The sequence below is a fragment of the Oncorhynchus masou genome, chromosome 31, assembly GCF_036934945.1.
Source record: "Oncorhynchus masou masou isolate Uvic2021 chromosome 31, UVic_Omas_1.1, whole genome shotgun sequence".
NCBI lineage: Eukaryota > Metazoa > Chordata > Actinopteri > Salmoniformes > Salmonidae > Oncorhynchus > Oncorhynchus masou.
Window position 1 is genome coordinate 19,665,683 of NC_088242.1, and position 22,654 is coordinate 19,688,336.

Consider the following 22,654-nt stretch of genomic DNA (forward strand, 5'->3'; position numbering starts at 1 on the left):
TGCAGGATGGAGGAGAGGGGAGCGGTGCAGGCTTGAGGAGAGGGGAGCAGAGCGGGATGGAGTGGAGCGGTGCACAGCATGGCCTGACTGACTGACCCGACTGATGGGCCTGACTGTGTCCCTTATCACACACAGAACATTGTGACCTGGGTTTTGATTTCCAGACTGGAATAAAACAATAAAATAAATACACTTGATTTCAGTAACAAAACAGGGGGCAGGACAGTGCATCACAGTGGGCACTTAGCCTCAGTGTGATGAGATTAATAATGCTTTGGGAAACAGTGAGAGTACATTCGTGGACATGTACTGTATGTGGAAGGATACATTGACCTCCATCTATGGAGAAAGAAAGTCCCTCTCTGTGCTGGTAACAGGAAGCAGGCTGTACCAGCAGAAGGAGATACAGTAAGGCTCAGTAGTAATAGTCTATCTCTGAGGTATCTCTGGCTCCCTCCAATGGGAAAACACCAGATCAGCTTCCTGAGTGAACTCCGACCTTAGTCTATATGGGTGTTATGTGGGGTGCTGAGGTAATACATGTAGAGAACAGGGCTTTGGTATAGTTGGTGATATGTAGGGGATAGGCCGCTGTAGAGAATAGGGATTTCATGCAGATGGGTGATGATAAGGCCCTTGTACTGTTTTGTACAGATGAGATAAAGCTTCTAGTTTTCCTCTCCTTTTTCAGTCTCATTGTTCCACTAATCACTTCCCACACTTATCTAAGATGGTTTCAGACTCATTTTCTTGCTTTACAAGAAATGTCACTTCACAAATCCATTGTAAGGACACAGATGTGAAGGTTATACAAGTTTGAGTTTGTAAAAACACTTTCTAGTCTATTGACCACAATGACATAATGCTTCCATTGACCTGTCTTTTGTAACGGGAGCAGATTGTGTGTGTGGTGAGTAAGAATGTGAGTTTAGAAATGACGACGTCTAACATACGTTGGGGTCGTGACCTCTGACCTCAAATCAGGTTCATTATATGGTGAACTGGTGACCCCCCCTGTTTTGTGCGGGTGGGGTCACTGCTGAACAATGGAGGTTGGGCCTTAGGGAGGGGAGGCGAGGGGTGGGCAGTCTACCCGGTCTCTGCCACTCTCTCTGTCCCCTTCCCCTGGTCAGCGGGGCACCCCACCCCTCTAAACATACTCCGAGACACTTCCACTACTTCCCCTTTATCTGAACCTAACCCACCAGTTATCTGATACACACTATATATACAAAAGTATGTGGACACCCCTAGTGGATTTGGCTATTTCCACCAAACCCATTGCTGACAGGTGTATAAAATCGAGCACACAGCCATCCTATCTCCACAGACAAACATTGGCAGTAGAATTGCCCTACTGAAGAGCTCAGTGACTTTCAACGTGGCACCGCTATAGGATGCCACCTTTCCAACAAGTCAGTTCGTCAAATTTCTGCACTGCTACAGCTTCCCCAGTCAACTGTTAGTGCTGTTATTGTGAAGTGGAAACGTCTAGGAGTAACAACGGCTCAGCCGCGAAGTGGTAGGCCACACAAGCTCACAAAACGGAACGGCTGAGTGCTAAAGCATGTAACACGTAAAAGTTGTCTGTACTCGTTTGCAACACTCACTACCGAGTTCCAAACTGCCTCTGGATGTAACGTCAGCACAATAAATGTTCGTTGGGAGCTTCATGAAATGGTTTTCCATGGCCGAGCAGCCGCACACAAGCTGAAGATCACCATGAGCAATGCCAAATGTCGGCTGGAGTGGTGTAAAGCTCGCCACCATTGGACTCTGGAGCAGTGGAAATGCTTTCTCTGGATTCACCATCTGGCAGTCCGACGGATTAATCTGGGTTTGGCGGATGCCAGGAGAACGCTACCTGCCCCAATGCATAGTGCCAACTGTAATGTTTGGTGGAGGAGGAATAAGGGTCTGGGGCTGTTTTTCATTATTCGGGCCCCTTAGTTTCAATGAAGGTTAATCTTAACAGCATACAATAACATTCTAGAGAATAGTGTGCTTCCAACATTGTAGCAACAGTTTGGGGAAGGCCCATTCCTATTTAAGCATGACAATGCCCCCGTGCACAAAGCGAGGTCCATATAGAAATAGTTTGCTGAGATCGGTGTGGAACAACTTGAATGGCCTGACCTCAAACCCATTGAACACCTTTGGGATGAATTGGAATGCCAACTATGAGCCAGGCTTAATTGCCCAACATCAGTGCCCGACCTCAATAATGCTCTTGTGGCTGAATGGAAGCAAGTTCCCGCAGCAATGTTCCAACATCTAGTGGAAAGCCAAATAAGAAGAGTGTGGCAACGGGGGGAACAAACTCTATATTTATGCCCATAATTTTGAAGTGAGATGTTCGAAAATCAGGTGTCCACATACTTTTCGTCATGTAGTGTACTATACAGTATACTGAACAAAAATATAAACACAAAATGTAAAGTGTTGGTCCCACGTTTCACAGAAATGTTACATACGCACAAATAGCTGATTTCTCTCAAAATTTGTGCACAAATGTATTTACATCCCTGTTAGTGATCATTTGTCCTTTGCCAAGATAATCCATCCACCTGACAGATGTGGCATATCAAGAAGCTGATTGAACAGCATGATCATTACACAGGTGCGCCTTGTGCTGGGGACAATAAATGGCCACTCGAAAATGTGCAGTTGTGTCACACAACACAATGCCACAGATATCTCACGTTGAGGGAGCGTGCAATTGGCATGCTAACTGTAGGAATGTCCACCAGAGCCGTTGCTAGAGAATTGAATGTTAATTTCTCTCCATAAAGCCGCATCCAAAGTTGCTTTAGAGAATTTGGCAGTATGTCCAACCGGCCTCGCAACCAAAGAACATGTGTATGGCATCGTGTGGGCGAGCGGTTTGCTGATGTCAACGTTGTGAACAGAGTGCCCCATGGTGACGATGAGGTTATGTTATGGGCAGGCAAACGCTACGGACACTGAACACAATTGCATTTTATCGATGGCAAATTGAATGCCCAAAAATACAGTGATGAGGCCCATTTTTTAAAGGTATCTCTGACCAACAAATTCCCAGTCATGTGAAATCCATAGATTGGGCCTAATTTATTTATTTAAATTGACTGATTTCCTCATATGAACTTTAACAAAATATATAAACGCAACTGAGTTAAGTATACAATGCATTTGAAAGGTATTCAGACCCCTTGACTTTTTCCACATTTTGTTACGTTACAAAGTTATCAATCTACACACAATAACCCATAATGACAAAGCAAAAACAGTTTTTTTTATTGGTGGAATGCTGCAGAGATGGTTGTCCTTCTGGAAGGTTCTCCCATCTCCACAGAGAAACTCCGGAGCTCTGTCAGAGTGACCATGGGGTTCTTGATTACCTCCCTGACCAAGGCTCTTCTCCCCCGATTGTTCAGTTTGGCCGGGCGGCCAGCTCTAGGAAGACTCTTGGTGGTTCCAAACTTCTACCATTTATGATGGAGGCCACTGTGTTCATGGGGACCTTCAATGCTATAGACATTTTTTGCTACCCTTCTCCAGATCTGTGCCTCGATACAATCTTGTCTTGGAGCTCTACAGACAATTCCTTCGACCTCATGGCTTAGTTTTTCTCTGACATGCAGAGTCAACTGTGGGACCTTATATAGACAGGTGTGTGCCTTTCCAAATCATGTTCATTCAATTGAATTTACCACAGGTGGACTCCAACCAAGTTGAAGAAACATCCCAAGGATGATCAATGGAAACAGGATGAGCTCAAATTCGAGTCTCATATCAAAGGGTTTAAAGATTTCTCTGTTCTAAATTTTTAATAAGAGTGCAAAAATGTATAAAAAAACATTTTTAAAATTTTAATTATGGGGTATTGTGTGTAGATTGATGATATTTTTAATTTTTTAAATCCATTTTAAAATAAGGCTGTAACGTAACAAAATGTGGAAAAAGTAAAGTTGTCAGAATACCTTCCAAATGCACTGTGTATACAGTACCAGTCAAACATTTGGGCACCTACTCATTCAAGGGTTTATATTTATTTGTACTATTTTCTACATTGTAGAATAATAGTGAAGAAATCAAAACTATGAAATAACACATATGGAATCATGAACTGTAGTAACCAAAAAAAGTGTTAAACAAATCAAAATATAGCCATCCTTTACCTTGATGGCAGCGTTGCACACTCTTGGCATTCTCTCAACCAGCTTCATGAGGTAGTCACCTGGAATGCATTTCAATTAACAGGTGTGCCTTGTTAAAACTTAATTTCTGGAATTTCTTTCCTTCTTAATGCGTTTGAGCCAATCAGTTGTGTTGTGACAAGGTAGGGGTGGGTATACAGAAGATAGCCCTATTTGGTAAAAGACCAAGTCCATATTATGGCAAGAACAGCTCAAATAAGCAAAGAGAAATGACAGTCCACCATTATTTGAAGACCTGAAGGTCAGTCAATATGGAACATTTCTAGAACTTTGAACGTTACTTCAATTGCAGTCGCAAAAACCATCAAGTGCTATGATGAAACTGGCTCTCATGAGGACCACCACAGGAAAGGAAGACCCAGAGTTTACCTCTGCTGCAGAGGATACGTTCATTAGAGTTAACTGCACCTCAGATTGCAGCCCAAATAAATGCTTCACAGAGTTCAAGTAACAGACACATCTCAACATCAACTGTTCAGAGGAGACTGCGTAAATCAGGCCTTCATGGTCAAATTGCTGAAAAGAAACCACTACTAAAGGACACCAATAATAAATAAGAAGAGAATTGCTTGGCCCAAGAAACATGAGCAATGGACATTAGAATGGTGGAAATCTGTCCTTTGCCCTGATGTCCAAATGTGAGATTTTTGGATCCAATTGCCGTATCTGTGAGATGCAGAGATACGCCATCCCATCTGATTTGAGCTTAGTGGGTCTATCATTTGTTTTTCAACCGGACAAGGACCCAACATGCCAATAGTTTGCAAAGCAGTCATCAAGGCAAAGGGTGGTTACTTTGAAGAATCTCAAAAATAAAATATATTTTCATTTGTTTAACACTTTTTTGGTTACTACATGATTTCATGTGTTATTTCATAGTTTCAATGTAGAATGTAGAAAATAGTAAAAGTAAATAAAAACCCTTGAATGGGTAAGAGTATCCAAACTCTTGACTGGTACTGTATACTGTATACATACATACATACAGTGGGGCAAAAAAGTATTTAGTCAGCCACCAATTGTGCAAGTTCTCCCACTTGAAAAGATGAGAGGCCTGTCATTTTCATCATAGGTACACTTCAACTATGACAGACAAAATGAGAAGGAAATAAATCCAGAAAATCACATTGTAGGATTTTTTATGAATTTATTTGCAAATTATGGTGGAAAATAAGTATTTGGTGAATAACAAAAATGTATCTCAATAGTTTGTTATAAACCCTTTGTTGGCAATGACAGAGGTCAAACGTTTTCTGTAAGTCTTCACAAGGTTTTCACACACTGTTGCTGGTATTTTGGCCCATTCCTCCATGCAGATCTCCTCTAGAGCAGTGATGTTTTGGGGCTGTTGCTGGGCAACACAGACTTTCAACTCCCTCCAAAGATTTCCTATGGAGTTGAGATCTGGAGATTGGCTAGGCCACTCCAGGACCTTGAAATGCTTGTTACGAAGCCAGTCCTTCGTTGCCCGGGAGGTGTGTTTGGGATCATTGTCATGCTGAAAGACCCAGCCACGTTTCATCTTCAATGCCCTTGCTGATGGAAGGAGGTTTTCACTCAAAATCTCACGATACATGGCTCCATTCATTCTTTCATTGACACGGATCAGTCGTCCTGGTCCCTTTGCAGAAAAACAGCCCCAAAGCATGATGTTTCCACCCCCATGCTTCACAGTAGGTATGGTGTTCTTTGGCTGCAACTCAGCATTCTTTGTCCTCCAAACACGACGAGTTGAGTTTTTACCAAAAAGTTATATTTTGGTTTCATCTGACCATATGAAATTCTCCCAATCTTCTTCTGGATCATCCAAATGCTCTCTAGCAAACTTCAGATGGGCCTGGACATGTACTGGCTTAAGCAGGGGGACACGTCTGGCACTGCAGGATTTGAGTCCCTGGCGGTGTGGTGTGTTACTGATGGTAGGCTTTGTTACTTTGGTCCCAGCTCTCTGCAGGTCATTCACTAGGTCCCCCCGTGTGGTTTTGGGATTTTTGCTCACCGTTCTTGTGATCATTTTGACCCCACGGGGTGAGATCTTGCGTGGACCCCAGATCGAGGGAGATTATCAGTGGTCTTGTATGTCTTCCATTTCCTAATAATTGCTCCCACAGATGATTTCTTCAAACCAAGCTGCTTACCTATTGCAGATTCAATCTTCCCAGCCTGGTGCAGGTCTACAATTTTGTTTCTGGTGTCCTTTGACAGCTCTTTGGTCTTGGCCATAGTGGAGTTTGGAGTGTGACTGTTTGAGGTTGTGGACAGGTGTCTTTTATACTGATAACAAGTTCAAACAGGTGCCATTAATACAGGTAACGAGTGGAGGACAGAGGATCCTCTTAAAGAAGAAGTTACAGGTCTGTGAGAGCCAGATATCTTGCTTGTTTGTAGGTGACCAAATACTTATTTTCCACCATAATTTGCAAATAAATAAAAATAAAAATCCTACAATGTGATTTTCTTCTCATTTTGTCTGTCATAGTTGAAGTGTACAGGCCTCTCTCATCTTTTTAAGTGGGAGAACTTGCACAATTGGTGGCTGACTAAATACTTTTTTGTCCCACTGTACGTACGTATACACACACACACACACACACACACACACACACACACACACACACACACACACACACACACACACACACACACACACACACACACACACACACACACACACACACACACACACACACACAGTGCCTTGCGAAAGTATTCGGCCTCCTTGAACTTTGCGACCTTTTGCCACATTTCAGGCTTCAAACATAAAGATATAAAACTGTATATAAACTGTATATATATAAAACTGAATAATTTTGCACGCCCAATTTGTCAGTTTTTGATTTGTTAAAAAAGTTTGAAATATCCAATAAATGTTGTTCCACTTCATGATTGTGTCCCACTTGTTGTTGATTCTTCACAAAAAATACAGTTTTATATCTTTATGTTTGAAGCCTGAAATGTGGCAAAAGGTCGCAAAGTTCAAGGGGCCGAATACTTTCGCAAGGCACTGTACATACATACATACATACACTACATACAATCCAATCTTTTCTTAGACTAATCAAGTAAAGTGTCCATTTAGGAAATTATATATAAATGTATGTACAACATAGGATCTTAATTTGATCACCCTGTTGTTGCAGGATATTTCCTGTCCATTAATTATAATTATCCACACAATAATTCACATTTCCTGTTGCTCCAGGATTATTTTCCTGCTGTGAGAAACTGTTCAAATTAAAATCCCACATCTGTCATGTCTACTAATACTCTTTAATAGCCTCCTCTATCTGTCCTCTTCCCTTCCTGATCACTTAGCTCAGAGGACCTGATTAATGAAAAGGCTATATAAAATGCAAAGGCATTTAGTGCGTTTACCTATCAGTCGCAGTGGAGAAAAGGAGACATGAACAGGTAGTAATTTGGGCCTATTGGAACACATTCTCTCTCATAACATGATAGGAAAGGAACCATGGAATTATAATTACTTGGGATTCTTTTTCTATAGACAGAACAAATCACAATGTCCCTGTGTATCACACATTGACTGGATAATACTCTCAATACTTCTCATCTGTCTCCTTATGGGGCACTACAGTATATCCTGACCACTCAAAGCCTCTTTGGATTGGATACAGGGCTGTCCTGTCCTGTCCTAGGTATTCTCCCGGCACTCCAAGACGCTCCAAGAAAAACAAGGCCACTTAGCAAGGCTCTATAAATAGCAGCAGTAGTGCATTACAGAAGTATATTAACCCAGATCCATCTCTTATCGCCCCGGGGGCCAAATGGGATGACATGGTGAGAACAACAGAGTAGAAATGGGTGGACTGGAATATGGGTGTGCGTGCGCATGCAGGGAGCAATTGAGGATGTAGTCTGGGTTCTTTTGGGATGGCCTGAGAAGCGAATGTGAGTGACTTAAATATTCCCGACAAGTGACTCACTGCTGATAATCTAGGACGGTTACCTTGTGGTGTGTGTCATTTGACCAAGCTTGAGGTGTGATCTCAGTGTGTGTATGTGTGTGTGTGTATGTGTATGTGTATGTGTATGTGTGTGTGTGTGTGTGTGTGTGTGTGTGTGTGTGTGTGTGTGTGTGTGTGTGTGTGTGTGTGTGTACGGGCAGGGACTGTGGCTATGACCCGACTTCCGCACAAAATTTTGGACTAATCCTGGCAGCATTAACTTCATCTGTACAGTGAAACCTGAAGGATCCATTGACCCATTAGGACACAGTGACAGGAATGCATTTACTAAATGACTGGTGGAAAATCATAGGGTGTTGCTTAGCTGCTTACTCTAATCAGATGATTGACGCTACTGACGATTAGAGTAAAAACCCTCCCTTTTTTGAGCCAGGCTTTTTTTTTTTTTTTTTTTTTACAGATGTTGCATTGTGTTATTTGTTTATTGCATATCACTAATTCTTCTGTGGCTGCGGCTGATGCAATGCTTTTTGTGAAATGAAAGGGATTTCTAAAAAGTAAGCCCACCCCAGTCCCTGCACACACACACACACACACACACACCCTCGCACGCATTGACACAGACACGTACACCTGGCTTACTCACAGGTGGATGTATATAACAAAGTAGGGTCAATTATCAGTATTTGGATAGAAATGAGTCAATCAGGGAGAACAGAGATTCAAAAAGGATACAAAATAGACTGTGTGTGTGACTGTATAAGACACAATGATGACACACACAAACACCGAGCAATGGTGAACACACAAAGGGCTTTATCTTCATGCCCACACATGGGCAGCTTAGAGGAGCCAGCAGACGTGCCAGTGTCCTAGTCGCCAAGCAGACATAGTGTCTCTCACTCACACACACACACACACACACACACACACACACACACACACACACACACACACACACACACACACACACACACACACACACACACACACACACACACACACACACACACACACGTCTCTGCAGGAATCCCAGCACAGCAACACACCAGTGTGTGATCATTTTCTTCTTCTACAGTGCCACACACACACACACACATGCTCAAACACACCTCTTCACATATGCTGTCTGTGTGAGCAGGTGTCTCATTCTATGCACCCTAAAGACAACGTTTGGCTACAGATACTTCTTTTCATGATCATTCCCTCCCTTAAATGAACAATCCACAAAGCCAATTCTATTTCAACCTCTTAGGTCATGAGCTCCACCAAACACCACATGCAGTGCCATTCTTCCTGCTATACATGTGTGCAGTATGTTTCCATGTGTTTCTGTGTCTGTACATGTCTCTCTCCTCAGTCAGTGTCCACTCTCCATGTATGTGTGAATGTGTGATTGTCTGCGTTTGTGCGTGTGCATAAGTGTGTGTACGTGCGCGTGTGTGTGAGTGCGTGTGCATAAGTGTGTGTACGTGCGCGTGTGTGTGACTGTGTGCATACGTGTGTGTACAGTATATCTGTATGTGAGAGGTCTGTTCTCTCCTCCAGCAGTCAGTGGGCTCTCTGCTGCAGCGCCATTGTCTGAAAGACTATAATTAATTGGAGGAGAAGTGTGGCTGTTGACCTTTTCGCAGGTGATCGTCAGCCTGCCGCGCTCCGCTCGTTAATCGCTCAGCCATCACTCTGTCTCGTTCCTGACCACGACAATTACACACCGGTCGCCCGGGCGCACAGAGCGACAGTCGAAACGGCCACTTCCACACCAGGCAGACACACACACTTACACAATGATGCACTCACAAACATACACCGACATACACACACTTATGCAAACACACACATGAAAAAATGATGCATCAACACAGAGGCACGCACAGACACGTACACACACCACACGCACACAGACACACGCACACACACACCACACAAAGTATCCCCTATTACCCACTCTGTACAGCTGTTCATTTCACCTGCCCATTACCTGAAATCTGTGTGACATTAGAATAATGCTAACTTTCCTAATGCTCCACTTATCTAGGAGGTCATAAACGTATCATAGAAATGAGACGGGCTGAGAGCCATGTTCCCCTCCTGGGTGGGCACAGGTCAAGCGTTTCAGACACTTTTGGAGGGATTTCTAGCTCGTACTACTCTATGTGAGTGGCAGACAGATGGTGTAGATTGATGATGGAGACTAGAAGTGAGGTGTAAGAACCAGGAAGAATCTTTATCATAGGATCCCTGTCATTAGAGTATCCCTTCTTTTTCTGGATTATTCACAGCTACACTTACACTTGAGTTAGCTATAGCGCTCCTTACATTGAGTGGATTGAGGAACACTGAGCGACAGGAATTCCAGATAGTCCCTTTCCTGATCTAGAGGTATGTTGGATAAAGATGTCTCAGGGCCATCAAGCATATATTTGAAAATATTGTACATATTTGAATCCAGTCTGTATAACTAAACTTTGTGAGAAACCACAAGATTAGGTTTTGGGCTCTACAAAAAGCTGACCCCAAAAAGTTGACATCAACAGGATGGACAGAGAGCAGGAGAGACAGAGGAGAGGGGAAAACAAAACACACAGAAACAGATGTGGGACTGAGATGAGATGATGAGAGGAGAGCGAGGGATAAAGAGAGAGAAAGGGAGAGCTCTTCATTTCCTGATCAGCACTAAGATCTGTGTTAAGGAGCTGGAGCTAATTGAGATGTTTGTGTTGCTCCTTTCTATTCCCCCACTCCCTTTCCCTTTCATTCTCTCTCTGTCTTTTGCTCTCTCCTCATCTCTCTCTCTTTTTCGCCAAGGCGTAATTATTTGCAATTTGCCTAAGTCATCCATTTGCTGGGACGCCAAGCATGAAAAATAGGCAATTTTGTCAAAATGTAAATGCCTCTCGGAGTCAACCTAGGGGAAATAACCCGGGGAGAGGGGCTGTCTGATGGAGCCCTTCTGATAACTGTCACAGGAGCAGAAATAATAAAGTAGCCACGTCAGTCTGCCACGAGGTGTGTGTGTACGTCTGTATGTATGTACAGTATGTATGTACGTGTGTGTGTGTAGAGGGGTAAGTTGTGAACTTCGTGGGTGTGCCCAGCCGAGAGCCCGCTTGCAACTCGCCAGGGGCATCAGGGGTCATTGGCGGCTGTACCTACCAGTCTGCGCACATGACGATGTCAAAGTGTCCCTCCAGCGCTGTGACATCTGTTTCACAGTCCCACCTGACCACTCTGTAGGATGGGTAGAAGTTCAAGTTTTATTGTCACATGCAAAAGTACAGTGAAATGCTTAACTTTCAAGCTCTACACAACAGTGCAATAATCAATATCAAAATAGTATACCTAATAAAAGTAATTCCTTAAAAAACGAATATAGATATATATATACACTGAACAAAATATAAACGCAACACGTAAAGTGTTGGTCCCATGTTTCATGAGCTGAAAAAAATATCTATATAGACAAAAATATTATTTCTCTCCAATTTTGTGGACAACTTTGTTTACATTCAGGTTAGAGAGCAGTTCTCCGTTGCCAAGATAATCCATCCACTTGAAAGGTGTGGCATATGAAAACGCTGATTAAACATCATGATCATTACACAGGTGCACCTTGTGCTGGGGATCAGAAAAGGCCACTCTAAGATGTAGACTTTGGTCACAGAACACAATGCCACAGATGTCTCAAGCTTTGGTGGAGTATGGAATTGGCATGCTGACTGCAGGAATGTCCACCAGAGCTGTTGTCAGGGAGTTGAATGTTAATTTCTCTACCATATGCCACCTCCAATGTAATTTTAGAGAAGTTGGCAGTATGTCCAACCGGCCTCACAACCGCACACCACGTGTAACCGTGCCAGCCCAGGACCTCCACATCCAGCTACTTCACCTGCGGAATCGTCTGAGACCAGCAACCCGGAAAGCTGATGAAGTTGAAGAGTATTTATGTCTGTAATAAAGCTCTTTTGTGAGTGGGTGGGCCTATGCCCTCCCAGGCCCATGCATGGCTGTGCCCCTACCCAGTAATGTGGAATCCATAGTTTAGGGCCTAATGCATTTATTTCAAATGACTGACTTCCTTGTATGAACTGTAACTCAGTAAAATTGTTGAATGTAGTGTTAAAAGTTTTGTTCAGTATATTTTTGTTCAGTATATACACCATCGTTCAAAAATTTGGGGTCACTTAGAAATGTCCTTGTTTTTGAAAGATAAGCTATTTTTTGTCCATTAAAATAACATCAAATTGATCAGAAATACAGTGTAGACATTGTTAATGTTGTAAATGAATATTGTAGCTGGAAACGGCAGACAGAGGCCCATTATCAGCAACCATCACTCCTGTGTTCCAATGGCACGTTGTGTTAGCTAATCCAAGTTTATCAATTTAAAAGGCTAACTGACCATTAGAAAACCATTTTGCAATTATGTAGGCACAGCTGAAAACTGTTGTTCTGATTAAGCAGCAATAAGACTAGTTGAGACTAGTTGAGTATCTGGAGCATCAGCATTTGTGGGTTCGAGTAAAGGCTCAAAATGCCCAGAAACAAAGCACTTTCTTCTGAAACTCGTCAGTCTATTCTTGTTCTGAGAAATGAAGGCTATTCCATGCGAGAAATTGTCAAGAAACTGAAGATCCCGTACAACGCTGTGTACTACTCCCTTCACAGAACAGTGCAAACTGGCTCTAACCAGAATAGAAAGAGTGGGAGACCCCAGTGCACAACTGAGCAAGAGGACAAGTACATTAGAATGTCTAGTTTGAGAAACAGACATCTCACAAGTCCTCAACTGACAGATTCATTAAATAGTACCCACAAAACAAGAGTCTCTCTGCTTTGCTGGTGACACTGTCAGTGATTTATTTAGAATTCAAGGCACACTTAGCCAGCATGGCTACCACAGCATTCTGCAGCGATACACCATCCCACCTGGTTTGCACTGAGTGGGACTATTATTTGTTTTTCAACAGGACAATGACCCAACACACCTATAGGCTGTGTAAGGGCTATTTGACCAAGAAGGAGAGTGATGGAGTGCTGCATCAGGTGACCTGGCTTCCACAATCACCCGACCTCAACCCAATTGAGATGGTTTGGGATGAGTTGGACTGCAGAGTAAAGTAAAAGCAGCCAACGAGTGCTCAGCATATGTGGGAACTCCTTCAAGACTGTTGGAAAAGCATTCCAGGTGAAGCTGGTTGAAAGAATGCCAAGAGTGTGCAAAGCTGTCATCAAGACAAAGGGTGGCTACTTTGAAGAATCTCAACTATATTTGGATTTGTCTAACACTTTTTTGGTTACTACATAATTCCATAGGTGTTATTTTGACTGCTATTGTATATAATAAAGAAAACATGAGAAATAAGAGAGGAAGCTATATACAGGGTCAGTGCCAATACCACATTTAAAATGTGCAGGGATACTGGAGTATTTTTAGAATGGCAAAGGGCTTAGGGGAGAGTAACATACTGTAGGGTAACTAATTATCGTTTACGGACACACAATCAGGTACAAATATGCTCATTCTCCATTAAACATAAGTTATGCTCCCTTTCCCTTTGTCCTGCTCCCTTCCTCCCTCCTTTCTTCCCTTCTCAGTGTGTTGTCCCCTGGCGTCTCAACGCCCCCCACTGTGTGTGTGCCTCAGTGCACAGAGGTAAAACACACCTCGTCAGACCTCTCAGAGAGAGCCCTATCTGACATGACACCTGAAATCAACAGCTCGATTGTCTCAGCCCAGGAATCCCACTGCTAGTACTACGACTGCTGTGACCACTGACAGGTACTCTCCATGTCTACAGGAGCTTCATCAGTACTACTGTATTGTACCGCAAGGGCTGCTCCTGCTATTAATGTTATTGTACAGTCTCTAGCCCCAGCTCCTGACAGCCCCCTCCTATACACTATCCACGCCCCGCCTGTGGTCACTACGTCTTCCTTCCTTCCTTCTCCTTTCCATCTCCCCATCTCTTCAGCCAGTTAAACACTTGACTCTTTTTTTTCTCTCTGTCTCTGTCTGTCTCTCTGTCTTTCTCTCTCAAGAGATCGGGTCCAGGCCCCAGACAGCCAAATGGGATTATTAATAAACCATTATTAACACTCAGTAAACAAAAATTATGTCTTGTGGAAATACAATCTCATCTCCCGGCAGGGGGCCCGCGCCTGCTTTTTATTCAGTGACTTGAGAAAAGCAATCCCCCCTCATCCAATCGCGGGGCGACCTTCACCCCTCTCAAACCGTGCGTTCTGACAGGAGGTTTAATCTGAAAAGAAAACAATCAAAGTAATGCAGGCTAATTATACGTTTACTTTTTCACTTCATCATCCCGTGTAAATACACGAGGAGGAGGGAGGGAGGTGGTGCAGGGAGCAAGGGAAAGAGTTAGGGAGGGAGGTGGTGCAGGGAGCAAGGGAAAGAGTTAGGGAGGGAGGTGGTGCAGGGAGCAAGGGAAAGAGTGAGGGAGGGAAGTAGTGCAGGGAGCAAGGGAAAGAGTGAGGGAGGGATGTAGTGCAGGGAGCAAGGGAAAGAGCGAGGGAGGGAGGTGGTGCAGGGAGCAAGGGAAAGAGCGAGGGAGGGATGTAGTGCAGGGAGCAAGGGAAAGAGCGAGGGAGGGAGGTGGTGCAGGGAGCAAGGGAAAGAGCGAGGGAGGGAGGTGGTGCAGGGAGCAATGGAAAGAGTGAGGGAGGGAGGTGGTGCAGGGAGCAAGGGAAAGAGCGAGGGAGGGAGGTGTTGCAGGGAGCAAGGGAAAGATTGAGGGAGGGAGGTGGTGCAGGGAGCAAGAGAAAGAGTGAGGAAGGGAGGAGGTGCAGGGAGCAAGGGAAAGAGCGAGGGAGGGAGGAGGTGCAGGGAGCAAGGGAAAGAGCGAGGGAGGGAAGAGGTGCAGGGAGCAAGGGAAAGTGTGAGGGAGGGATGTAGTGCAGGGAGCAAGGGAAAGAGCGAGGGAGGGAGGTGGTGCAGGGAGCAAGGGAAAGAGCGAGGGAGGGAGGTGGTCCAGGGAGCAATGGAAAGAGTGAGGGAGGGAGGTGGTGCAGGGAGCAAGGGAAAGAGCGAGGGAGGGAGGTGTTGCAGGGAGCAAGAGAAAGAGTGAGGGAGGGAGGTGGTGCAGGGAGCAAGAGAAAGAGTGAGGAAGGGAGGAGGTGCAGGGAGCAAGGGAAAGAGCGAGGGAGGGAGGAGGTGCAGGGAGCAAGAGAAAGAGCGAGGGAGGGAGGTTGTGCAGGGAGCAAGAGAAAGAGCGAGGGAGGGAGGAGGTGCAGGGAGCAAGAGAAAGAGCGAGGGAGGGAGGAGGTGCAGGGAGCAAGGGAAAGAGCGAGGGAGGGAGAGTAGAGGAGGGGAAGCGAAGGAGACGGATCAAGTAAGTGAGATCGCTGAACGACAAAATTACTTTTTAGGGAGGTAATGAATGGTGTTTTTCAGCTAGAACTATCCCTGTATCCAGGGTACAACAGAATGACTGGTGACGTGGGGGTTCTGTTGATGGTTTCTGGATGAAGACATCCAATTAGACCGAATCGTTCTGCTTTGATAAATTTACACACACAGACACACCTCCTTTACCTCTACCTCAATCAGGACGGGTGATACCTTGAGGTTTACATACCGTAACCATGTAATAAGTCCTGATTCCCCAACAGCAGCAGTTAAGCATGGCTAACCCTAACCCAGACGTAACTATTTGCCTTAAAAGGTCATGAACAATCAGAATCATGTTTTCATGAAATGTGATGATATTTGTATGAAACCAGTATGATGACCAAAGTGTGAAAAATGACTGTTGCTTCTACATTGATAAAGTTTGATCATAAAGTTACTGGTCCCCTCCCCCATGTCAAACACTTGGATTCAGGAGGTGGATTATTAAGGGGATAGGGTGACATCACTCTCATTTTAATACACCAATGGTAACATGATATTCTCTTACCTAATTTAAATAAGTACCGCCCTGTAACCAACATCGGAGAAGGCGTGTTTGCAGAGGGGCGTGGTTTATATAGCTAGTTACCTACTCTACTGGAGACATCATTTGACTGTAGGGTGTCAGCAAATATACACTGAAGTCAGTTACGATGCCAAACTGCAGTCAGGTCAAAACCCTGGTGAGGACGAAGAGCACGCAGATCAGCTTGAGAGGGTTTCTGACAGTTTGTGTAGAAATTCTTTATTTGTGCAAACCCAGTTTCATCAGTTGGTCTCAGACGATCCTGCAGGTGAAGAAGCTGGATGTGGAGGTCCTGTGCTGGCGGGGTTACACACGTTCTGCGGTTGTGAGGCCGGTTGTAGGTACTGACAAAATCTTTAAAACAAAGTTGGAGGTGGCTTAAGGTAGAGAAATGAACATTAAATTATCTGGCAACCGCTCAGGTGGACATTCCTGCAATCAGCCTGCAAAGTCCTTGCTCCCTCAATACTTGACACATCTGTGGCATTGTGTTGTGTGACAAAACTCCACATTTTAGAATGGCATTTTATCGCCCCAGCACAAGGTGCACCTGTGTAATGATCAGGCTGTTTAATCAGCTTCTTAATATGCCACAACTGTCGGGTGGATGGATTATCTTGGCAAAGGAGAAATGCTAACAGGGATGTAAACAAAGGTGTGCAACTTATTTTGTTGAGAAATGTGTTTTTTGTGCGTATGGAAAATATCTGGGATCTTTTATTTCAGCTCATGAAACATGTGACCAAGACTTTGCATGTTGCTTTTATAATTTTGTTCAGCATAATAAAAAGTTTACACTATTCATCTCTGGCAAAGATACTTATATGTTTCCCTTTCACCTGTGTCTGGTGTTAGCTAGTTACCGGCTAGCTAGGTCTTCATCTGTGTCTGCTGTTAGCTAGTTACCGGCTAGCTAGGTCTTCATCTGTGTCTGGTGTTAGCTAGTTACCGGCTAGCTAGGTCTTCACCTGTGTCTGCTGTTAGCTAGTTACCGGCTAGCTAGGTCTTCATATGTGTCTGGTGTTAGCTAGTTACTGGCTAGCTAGGTCTTCATCTGTGTCTGGTGTTAGCTAGTTACCGGCTAGCTAGGTCTTCATCTGTGTCTGGTGGTAGCTAGTTACTGGCTAGCTAGGTCTTCATCTGTGTCTGGTGTTAGCTAGTTACCGGCTAGCTAGGTCTTCATCTGTGTCTGTGTTAGCTAGTTACCGGCTAGCTAGGTCTTCATCTGTGTCTGGTGTTAGCTAGTTACCGGCTAGCTAGGTCTTCAGCCAGCATGGACCAAAAGGGGGGAAGGTTTGTTCAAAACTCTGAGGTAGTTGTCATGTCAACACATCAGTTAGTGCTGCTGTGAATGGCATCACAAAATACATGCCAAATGGGGGATGTTTAAAAATGTTGACATCATTGATGCAATTTCCATGTTGTTTGAGTTGCTTTGTGTTTCACCACATTTGCTTGAGATGATTTTACTGCAACACTGCATCCAAGTTTCTTGACATAGGCGTTTCAAAGAGATGTCAGTCAATGCCAGCCTCTTTTCAAACATTCCTGGTTGTAAGCCATGAGAAAAATGACTTACTACATTTTATTTAATTTTTTTTAGATTTCTATCCGCCAAAAATATTATGGGTGATATTTTAGTCACTCAAAAGTCTATTTTACATGGGAATAAGAATGACTGTTTCACAGTGATGATAACTGAGGTGATTTATTGAGCTGAACCCATATATGGATTTCATTAAAGTAATAGTGATAGAGAGATTTGAGAGGTGTGAGAGAGGGAGGTGTTATCAGATAAACGTCTCACCTGCTGGAAACATCTGTGGAGCCAAAGACACCGGCCTGCCTGTTTCTCTCGATGACTCCACGCACATCTGGTGACCTGGTTAAGGTTACAACTAAACATCTCACGTTCACAACTAACATTAGTCACATGCAGCTACTGACATGATCTAGAATTTTATTAGGCAGGTTTGGGGTCTTTGGTGGTAACTTATCAGCTGTGGGCACGCAAGCACGCACACACACACCATCCCTGAACTCCGGGGACAAAGTGAGAGACTGACAGATGCTTGACAGGACAGAGCAGAAATGAGCATAGAAGAGCAGAATAGAACAGACCTGAACAGACCTGAACAGAGCAGGGCAGGGCAGGGCAGGGCAGGGCAGGGCAGGGCAGGGCAGGGCAAGACACGGCAGGGCCGGGCTTAATGAAGGCCAGCAGATCAATCAGAAGGCTTTTAACCTGTAGCCTACGCCTGAGAGGAGCTCACCACATCACCACTATGACACACAGGCTGATTGATGTCAACCGGTCTATTAATACACTGTCTGGAGGGCCGGTGCTGAGGCAATTCAATTAGGATTTATCTGTCTTTAAAGCAGCAAAAAGCTGTAGCAAATCCAATCTAGAGTGCGAAGAGGAAAGAGAGGGGGAGGGGGGCGAGAGGGAGAGGTATCTGCTGGATGGATGGAGAGCCAATCCTAGATCAAAGGGATGGGCCCTTACACATACACATGCATGCACACACACACACAAATGTTTGGGACAGACACCACACACACAAATGTTCGGACAGACACCATACACACACAGGGCAGGTCTGAGTAGTAAGAGAGTCAGCACACTGGGATCATGGGCTGAGGAGGAGAGGAGCTTACAGGGTAATCTCATCAGTACCACCGCACTGGGGGAGAGGTCATCCTACACACTGCCAAGTGGTGCACACACACACACACACACACACACACACACACACACACACACACACACACACACACACACACACACACACACACACGAGCTGTAACAGCCATGCACATACAGTGGTGTAACAGGATTGGTTGGGGTCAATTCAAATGAAGGTCAACCCTAACAGGCTTGTACACACTCTCTCAGTCACTAACACAAATACAGTACTCGAACCGACAGGGATTCAGAAATAAAGTAACACTTAACAAGCACTCAAGAATTCAACAGGTTCTCACATAAACACATGCATCTATACAGTAAGTAGATACTCATATTCCTAGTAGTGCATTTATTTGTCTGTTCTGGGTGTGTAAGCTGAAAAATATTTGTCCTTCTGGGTCGTCACACAGGGGGGAAGCAGCCAACATTCATGAATCAGACAGAGGAAACATTTCAAATAATTTTCTGTTTGTAATTCAAGGTCAGGAGTGAGGGTGCTTGGTGAGCGTGTGTCTATTGTACGTGCGGCTGTATGGCACAATGTGTACGTGCGGCTGTATGGCACAATGTGTACGTGCGGCTGTATGGCACAATGTGTACGTGCGGCTGTATGGCACAATGTGTACGTGCGGCTGTATGGCACAATGTGTACGTGCGGCTGTATGGCACAATGTGTACGTGCGGCTGTATGGCACAATGTGTACGTGCGGCTGTATGGCACAATGTGTACGTGCGGCTGTATGGCACAATGTGTACGTGCGGCTGTATGGCACAATGTGTACGTGCGGCTGTATGGCACAATGTGTACGGATGGCTGTATGGCACAATGTGTACGTGCGGCTGTATGGCACAATGTGTACGTGCGGCTGTATGGCACAATGTGTACGTGCGGCTGTATGGCACAATGTGTACGTGCGGCTGTATGGCACAATGTGTACGTGCGGCTGTATGGCACAATGTGTACGTGCGGCTGTATGGCACAATGTGTACGTGCGGCTGTATGGCACAATGTGTACGTGCGGCTGTATGGCACAATGTGTACGTGGCGGCGGCTGTATGGCACAATGTGTACGTGCGGCTGTATGGCACAATGTGTACGTGCGGCTGTATGGCACAATGTGTACGTGCGGCTGTATGGCACAATGTGTACGTGCGGCTGTATGGCACAATGTGTACGTGCGGCTGTATGGCACAATGTGTACGTGCGGCTGTATGGCACAATGTGTACGTGCGGCTGTATGGCACAATGTGTACGTGCGGCTGTATGGCACAATGTGTACGTGCGGCTGTATGGCACAATGTGTACATGTGGCTGTATGGCACAATGTGTACGTGCGAGGCCCGGTTAAATAATAATATATGCTAGTTGCTTCATATTTACACTAAGAACGTGAAAAAGCGACTTTGAGAGGGTACTTACTGTACATGTTTTGTGTTGATTGAGAGAAACTCCTATTCTATTTCATCCACTCTCAATAGCCATATCTGCTCATCTATTTCTCTCCATTCTTTCTCTTTTCTCACACTTATCACACCATTCCATCTATTTCTATTATGAGAACGACTACACAAAAATAGTCTCTCGGGGAAAAAGCCTGTGAATGTTGTGAAAGCGGCCTATTGGGCAACACAGCTGATTGTCCATCTCTGTGGCTGCCTTTCCCGCCAACTTCTTTCTTTTCTCTTTAAACAAAGCTGCAGTCAACTCTGAATTGTGTACGTTTCCGTCATCAGAGGCCCAGCGATGCTATTGTTACTGCCTCCGTGATATTCAATGACTTCTCATTGTGGTGAGCAGTTCTTCAGCTATATCTGAACCATGTATTTTGTCCAAGCTTAGTGTGTGTAGGTTTCCTGCTTTTGTAAAAGCCACAGATTTCTCTTTATCGTGCTGGTACAATTGAGAAGAGAGGGCTGGGGAGGGTGGGTAGACAGCGCTAACCAATGAGAGTGCAAGGAGCTATCAGTGCAAACCAATGAGAGAGCATGGAGCTGGCAGTGTGGGTACAGGTGAAGGGGCACGAGACACATTACCTCTGGGTAGGCCGTTCCGTTGCCCCAAGCAAAACAAACAGAAGGAAAGTCACATTAATCAATGAAGCAGTCCAGTTGCTCAACAACAATGCCCCCAACAACTCCGACCTGGATCTGATCCTATCATAACATTTAACAAATGCAGCACAGAGCCCACTCTGGAAATGTGATGTTCTTGTAGAGTTACATATAACAATATATATCTATTAATTAAGGGTCATTTTATGATATTTACATTTAAAGACTACTCAAATTTCAGAGCTCACTGTACAGATTTAAATGACACTTAGAATGGCTTGCTAGCATCTACAGAGTCATCCATCATTGTAGTTTCTTAAAGGAGGCCTGGGTAAGACTAAAATGTCACACATTTCTCAACTTTAATTAGTTCTTTCCCAATAACTATTTTGGATACAGATTTCGAAGGTATGCCAAGCATCCTTCCACCAATGGCCTTTCTATGGATTTAATTTCAGGAAGATACAAAACATTAGAAATATCTTTGTGAAAATCTTGTATGGAATGCCCCTTTATTGAATTTAATTGGATTTAATTGAATTAAATGCTCAGTCATCTAGCATTGTGGCTTTGGCCCTGAGAGTGAGTTGAAAAGACATGCATTTGGAGATACTTTGAGATAGTATGCAATTATTTCACTCAAATGGGGCAAGGTCTTACGGACCACTTTCAATCACTCATATAACACAACTGTAGAAGGATGGATTGAAATGGTATGGAAGGGTTTTGCTGGATTCTAAGTGATATTGGGCACCAGAGTGCCGAGTGTGTCTTTGTGAAACTGCACATTCCCTCACATTCTCAGACAACTGTAATATTCTCTGACCTTGTAAAAAAAAAAAAAAACACAGACACACATATACAGACAACCAACATGCCCACAAACGCTCACGCACACACAGTGTCTCTATGGGGTTGCTAATGACCCAGGGCTGAGTGCTGTGTTTGGGTCTCTGATGGAGTGAGAGAGAGGAGGATACTCTGAATAGCCTTCTCGTTCCCATCTGATAACAGAACTTCCTTCACGTCAGCACAAATGGCAATCTGAAAAGAGAGAGAGAGAAATCAGAGTGAAAGATGAGACAAAAAGAGGACAAGAACCCAAAATAAAAGCAAAAGACCCCTAGAGAGAGTTAGTCACTCCCCCTCCCTCTCCTCCCTCTCCAAACACACAAGACAGAAGCATCGCCTCATCTACAAAGCCTCATTCTCAACAGCTCCCTCTCCTTCCCTCTCCATCTTCCCTTTCTCTCTCCCTCCCTCCCCTCCCTCCTTTTCTCAGTCATCCTCTTTTCCCTCCATTTTATGTCTGCATTATTTTAATCATTCAATCAAATCAGTCAATACTTTTATCATTCCCGTTAGCTGTGGGCCTCTATCTTGCTATCAGTCTGTTCAGTAATTGCATTGTGACAGGGGATGATGGCGAGCAGAGAGCCTTTCATTTGCCGGTTTGTGTTTATCGGGCGGAGCCATCACGCGCGCTGTCACTCTGCTCTCTGCTCTCGGCCTGCCAGATGCCCTTCATATAACTTTGCACCGCAGACGAGGGAGCTTTGTGCTGCTGCTTCAGCTTCTTTACAACCCCGTCTTTTCTGTGTTTGCACCCTTTTTTCTTCCCTTTTTTAAAATCATGTGTGTGTGTGTGTGTGTGTGTGTGTGTGTGTGTGTGTGTGTGTGTGTGTGTGTGTGTGGCACATTCATATAAGATCAATGTTGTCAAATGCTCTATGACACACTGACAAGATCATCAGATGTCAGTCACCCCCCCCTCAAAAAAACACACACACCTCCACTCCAATTCAGCACCAGAAAATACAGAGAGAGCCATGAACATTCCCTCACCCC

General features: G+C 44.4%; 1 protein-coding gene across 1 annotated transcript in view; it reads right to left on the bottom strand.

The window, feature by feature from the left end:
• The window catches only part of LOC135523526 (calmodulin-lysine N-methyltransferase-like), a 72,656-nt gene that overhangs the window by 24,734 nt on the left and 25,268 nt on the right, over positions 1 to 22,654 (bottom strand). Inside the window, exons 3-5 of the mRNA XM_064950276.1 lie at positions 21,787 to 21,850; positions 17,870 to 17,936; positions 11,282 to 11,356 (exon numbers count right to left, since the gene is read on the bottom strand). Of these exons, the coding sequence (XP_064806348.1) occupies positions 11,282 to 11,356; positions 17,870 to 17,936; positions 21,787 to 21,850 (206 nt within the window). The remainder of the gene's footprint in view (positions 1 to 11,281; positions 11,357 to 17,869; positions 17,937 to 21,786; positions 21,851 to 22,654) is intronic.